This window comes from Nicotiana tomentosiformis, chromosome 4 (assembly GCF_000390325.3).
Source record: "Nicotiana tomentosiformis chromosome 4, ASM39032v3, whole genome shotgun sequence".
NCBI classification, from domain to species: domain Eukaryota; kingdom Viridiplantae; phylum Streptophyta; class Magnoliopsida; order Solanales; family Solanaceae; genus Nicotiana; species Nicotiana tomentosiformis.
The window spans coordinates 49,105,533-49,110,201 of record NC_090815.1 but is presented as its reverse complement, the minus strand read 5'-3'; the positions used below and the strand labels follow the sequence as shown (position 1 = coordinate 49,110,201).

General features: G+C 46.9%; 1 protein-coding gene across 1 annotated transcript; it reads right to left on the bottom strand.

The window, feature by feature from the left end:
* Positions 1 to 1,917: 1,917 nt before the first annotated feature.
* On the bottom strand, positions 1,918 to 3,527 carry LOC138909640 (uncharacterized). Its single transcript, XM_070200847.1, has 2 exons — positions 3,413 to 3,527; positions 1,918 to 2,366 (listed from the first exon to the last, which is right to left on the bottom strand). The coding sequence occupies exons 1-2, from the start codon at positions 3,525 to 3,527 to the stop codon at positions 1,918 to 1,920; spliced, it is 564 nt and encodes a 187-aa protein (XP_070056948.1).
* Between the last annotated feature and the right edge of the window lie 1,142 nt (positions 3,528 to 4,669).

Sequence of the window (4,669 nt, the reverse complement as noted above, 5' to 3'; positions counted from 1 at the left end):
AGTGTGCCAACTTGGTCAACCTGTCAACAATGACACAAACTATATCAAACTTTGCAAGGTCCCTGGCAACCCAATTACGAAATCCATAGTAATGCGCTCCCGTTTCCACTCAGGTATAACCATCTGCTAGAGTAGGCCACCTGGCCTCTGATGCTCGTACTTAACCTGATTGCAATTAAGGCACCTAGATACATACTCAACTATGTCCTTCTTCATTCGCCACCACCAATAATGATGCCTCAGGTAGCAATACATCTTTGTAGCACCTGGATGAATAGAATACCGAGAACTGTGTGCCTCTTTTAGAATCGTTTCCCTCAATCCATCAACATTAGGGACACATAGGCGACTTTGGAGTCACAGAACACCATCCTCACCGATAACCGTCTCTCGAAGAACCAATAAGTGCGGATCATCAAACTGACGAGCCTTGATCTCCTCGAATAGTGAAGACTAGGTGACTACGCATGCAAGAACTCGACTGGGCTCTGAAATATCCAACCTTACAAGTCTGTTAGCCAAGGACTAAATGCCCCAAGCTAGTGGGCTCTCCTCTACTGAAATGAATGCCAAACTACCCATGCTCTCCGCCTTTCTACTCAAGGCATACACAACTACATTCTCCTTGCTCGGATGGTAAATGATGGTAATATCATTATCTTTTAGTAACTCAAGCCACCTGCGTTGCCCCAAATTGAGATCCCTCTGCTTGAACAAATGCTGCAAGCTGCGATGATCGGTGTAAACCTCACAGGACACCCCATAAAGATAATGCCTCCAGATCTTGAGAGCATGAACAATCGCGGCCAACTCCAAATTATGTACGGGGTAATTCTTCTTGTGGGGCTTCAGCTGGCATGAATCATATGCAATTACTCGCCCCTCATGCATCAATACGCAACCCAAACGAATGCGTGAAGCATCGCAATACATAGTATACATCCTAAAACTGGAAGACAACACTAATACTAGTGCTAAAGTCAATGCGGTCTTGAGCTTCTGAAAGCTCGCCTCGTAATCATCGGACCATCTGAGCGGAACACCCTTATGGGTCAATCTAGTCATAGGTGCTGCAATAGATGAGAAGCCCTTCACAAATCGACGATAATAACCTACTAACCCCAAGAAGCTCCTGATTTCGGTCGCTGTGGTAGGGCGAGGCCAGCTTTGAACTGCCTCGATCTTCTTAGGATCAACCTTAATACCCTCGCCCCATACAACATGTCCCAAGAATGCCACATAATCTAACCAGAACTCACACTTGGAGAACTTAGCATATAGGTTCTTTTCAAGCAAGGTCTGAATCACCACTCTCAAATGCTGCTCGTGCTCCTCCATGCTACGTGAGTAGATCAAAATGTCATCAATGAAGAAAATGACAAATAAATCAATATATGGCCTGAACACGCGATTAATCAAATCTATAAACGTCGTTGTGGTGTTAGTCAAACCGAAGGACATAACTAGAAACTCATAATGGCCATATCTAGTCTGGAAAGCTGTCTTCGAAACATCCGAATCCCGAATCTTCAACTGATGGTACGCCAATCTCAAGTCGATCTTAGAGAACACCCTGGCATCCTGCAACTGGTCAAACAAATCATCAATACGTGACAACGGGTACTTGTTCTTAATGGTTACTTTGTTCAACAGTCGGTAATCAATGCACATCCGCATTGTCACATCTTTCTTCTTCACAAATAACACCGGCGTTCCCCAAGGTGATACACTTGGTCTGACAAACCCCTCTACTAGCAACTCCTCAAGATGTTCCTTCAACTCATTTAAATCTTTCGGCGCCATGCGGTACGGTGGAATAGAGATAGGTCGGGTACCTGGAGCCAAGTCAATAAAGAAATTGATATCATGATCTGGTGGCAAGCTTGGAAGATCAGAAGGAAACACATTAGAGAACTCTCAGACCACATGCACTGAATCAATCGCCGAAGTCTCTATGGTAGTATCCCAAACATAGGATAGATAAGACAAACAAGCCTTCTCAACCATGTCTCGAGCCTTCAGAAAGGAGATAACCCGACAAGATGCACTGACAGACGAACCCTTCCACTCCGATCTAGGAAGCTCTGGCATCGCCAAGGTAACAGTCTTGGCATGGCAATCAAGGATGGCGTGATATGGGGACAACCAATCCATGACCAGGATGACCTCAAAGTCGGTCATATCAAGCAATAAAAAATCCGCTCTAGTCTCATAACCATAGAAAGTCATGATACAGGACTGATAGACCCGATCAACAATAACATAATCGCCCACTGGAGTGGACACATAAACAGGAGTACCTAAGGACTCACTAGGAACTCCCAGGAAATGAGCAAACAGAGATGAAACATATGAATATGTAGAACCTAGATAAAATAGTATTGAAGTATCCCTACCGTAGACAGAAATAATACCTGTGATCACGGCATCTGAGGCTACTGCATCTGGTCTGGCTGGAAAGGCATAGAATTTGGCTGGAGCGCCACCTAACTAGCCTCCCCCTCTAGGACGGCCCCTACCCACCTGCCCTTTGCCTCTGGGCGGCCAGACGGCTAGTGTGGCAGCGAGTGCTGTGATCATAGGCTACTGACCCTACTGCACTGCCTTACCTCTAATCCTGGGGCAGAACCTCCGCACATAACTAAGATCCCCGCACTCGAAACAACCTCTCGGTACGATGAACTGCTGACCTGAAGTCTGACCCTGATGGCCGGAATACCCACTGGAGGAACCCTAAAAAGCTTGTGGGCAGTAGGAACTGTTTGGTATGACGCTGAAATAAGGTCTCACAGGAGCACCCCGAGAAGGCGGCGGTGCTGGATAGGTGGGCTTGCTAGACTGGCCCCTCGTGAACTGACCCCTGCCCCCGGCTGGGCACTACTGAACTCTCCAGAATATTGAAACCACTTATCCCTCGTAGCCTGCTCTTGGCTACGCTGACGTACACCCTCGATCCTCCGAGCTATCTCCACAACTAGCTCATAAGAAGTCCTCATCTCAACTTCTCGGGCCATAGTGGCCTGGATACCAGAGTGCAAACCTGCAACAAACCTCTGCACTCTCTCTGCATCAGTAGGAAGTATCATGAGTGCATGGCGAGACAACTCAGAGAACCTCACCTCATAGTCGGTCACTCACATATGACCCTGCTGGAGCTACTCGAACTGAAACCGCAACTCTTCTCTCTGAGAGTGTGGAATATATCAATCCAAGAAAAGGCGTGTGAACTGATCCCAAGTCATGGAAGGAGAACTTGCTGGTCTTCCAAGAAGATAAGACTGCCACCATCTACGGGGCCTACCCTCCAGCTGAAAGGTGGTAAAGTCCACCCCGTAGGACTCCAATATCCTCATATTGTGCAGTATGTCCCTGCAGCGATCAAACAAATACTGGGGGTCCTCATGTCGCTCACCCCCAAAGACATGAGGATGAAGCCTGGTCCATCTGTCCAATAGCTTCTGCGGATCGCCGGCCGTAGCTGGTTTAGGCTCAAGTATAGCTGCTGCAACTGGCTGAGCTCCGACCATGGATAGTGCGCTTAGGGTTTGATATACGGCAGCTGCATGCCCTGGAGCCTGAGCGATAGGGGTTTGTGCTCCCCTCCCGCCTGAGATGTGGCTGGGTCTGCTAGAAATAAACCAACCTGAGTCATAAAATCCATGAACCGCAGCATACAACCCATGACCTCCTAGAATCTCGGTGCGGACATGAAATCCACCGGGGCTGGCTCTGCTGCAGGTACTTTGCCCTGTTCCTCAATAATAGGATCCTCTACTGGATCCACTGGTGTCATGATTGGAACAATTCTAGGACGCCCTCGTCCTCTACCACGTGCTGGAGACCTCCCTCGACCTCTGCCTCGGCCTCTAACAACTGGGGGAGCAGCTCCTCCATGATCGGGTACATCTACAACGTGCGTTCTCACCATCTGTGAGAGAATAAGAGAAATATACTTTGCATTACATCAACTGCACGATATGAGATGAAGAAAGAGTAGTTTCCTATCACCCTATAGCCTCTCAAAGATAAGTACAGACGTCTCTGCACTGATCCGCAAGACTCTATTAGGCCTGCTCATAACTTGTGAGACCTACGTGAACCTAATGCTATGATACCATATTGTCACGACCCAATTTCCCCTATAGGCCGTGATGGCGACAACATCACCGCTAGGCAAGCCAACAGTGAACTAACCATGTGATTGCTCCTTTTACTAAGTTTCCAAGTAATTAAATTCCATTTATGAAGAAATTAAGGAGTAGGAAAATTTAGTAATTAAAACAAAGGCAATTGAGTGGATATCATAGTGATATAAATACTCCAAAATCATAAAGTCTAATAGTATGCGTGCCAAGACCTGGTATCACAAGTGTATGAGCAACTAGTAGAATATACAAAACTCTAACTACTTTCTGAAATAAAAGTAGACAGAAAATAAGTGCAAAAGAGAGACTCTAGGTGCTGCGGAATGGCTCAGGAAGCAGCTCACAACTAGGCCCCAGGGGTAACGGGGGTGCGCGCCGGTATGACTGCCAGATGCACTTGCCTAAGATCCTGCATGGTTAGTGTAGAAGTGTAGCGTGAGTACATAAAAAACATGTACCTAGTAAGTATATAGTCTAACCTCGAAGAAGTAGTGATGAGGGATTGACATCGCCACTTACTATGG

What these genes read in the sequence shown, in the direction of transcription:
- LOC138909640 (XM_070200847.1), bottom strand. Translation starts at nt 3,527, where the DNA reads ATGGTCGGAGCTCAGCCAGTTGCAGCAGCTATACTTGAGCCTAAACCA. An exon ending in TCATCCTCATGTCTTTGGGG is followed by an intron (nt 2,367 to 3,412) that starts GTGAGCGACATG and finishes TATTTTATCTAG; the next exon opens with GTTCTACATATTCATATGTT.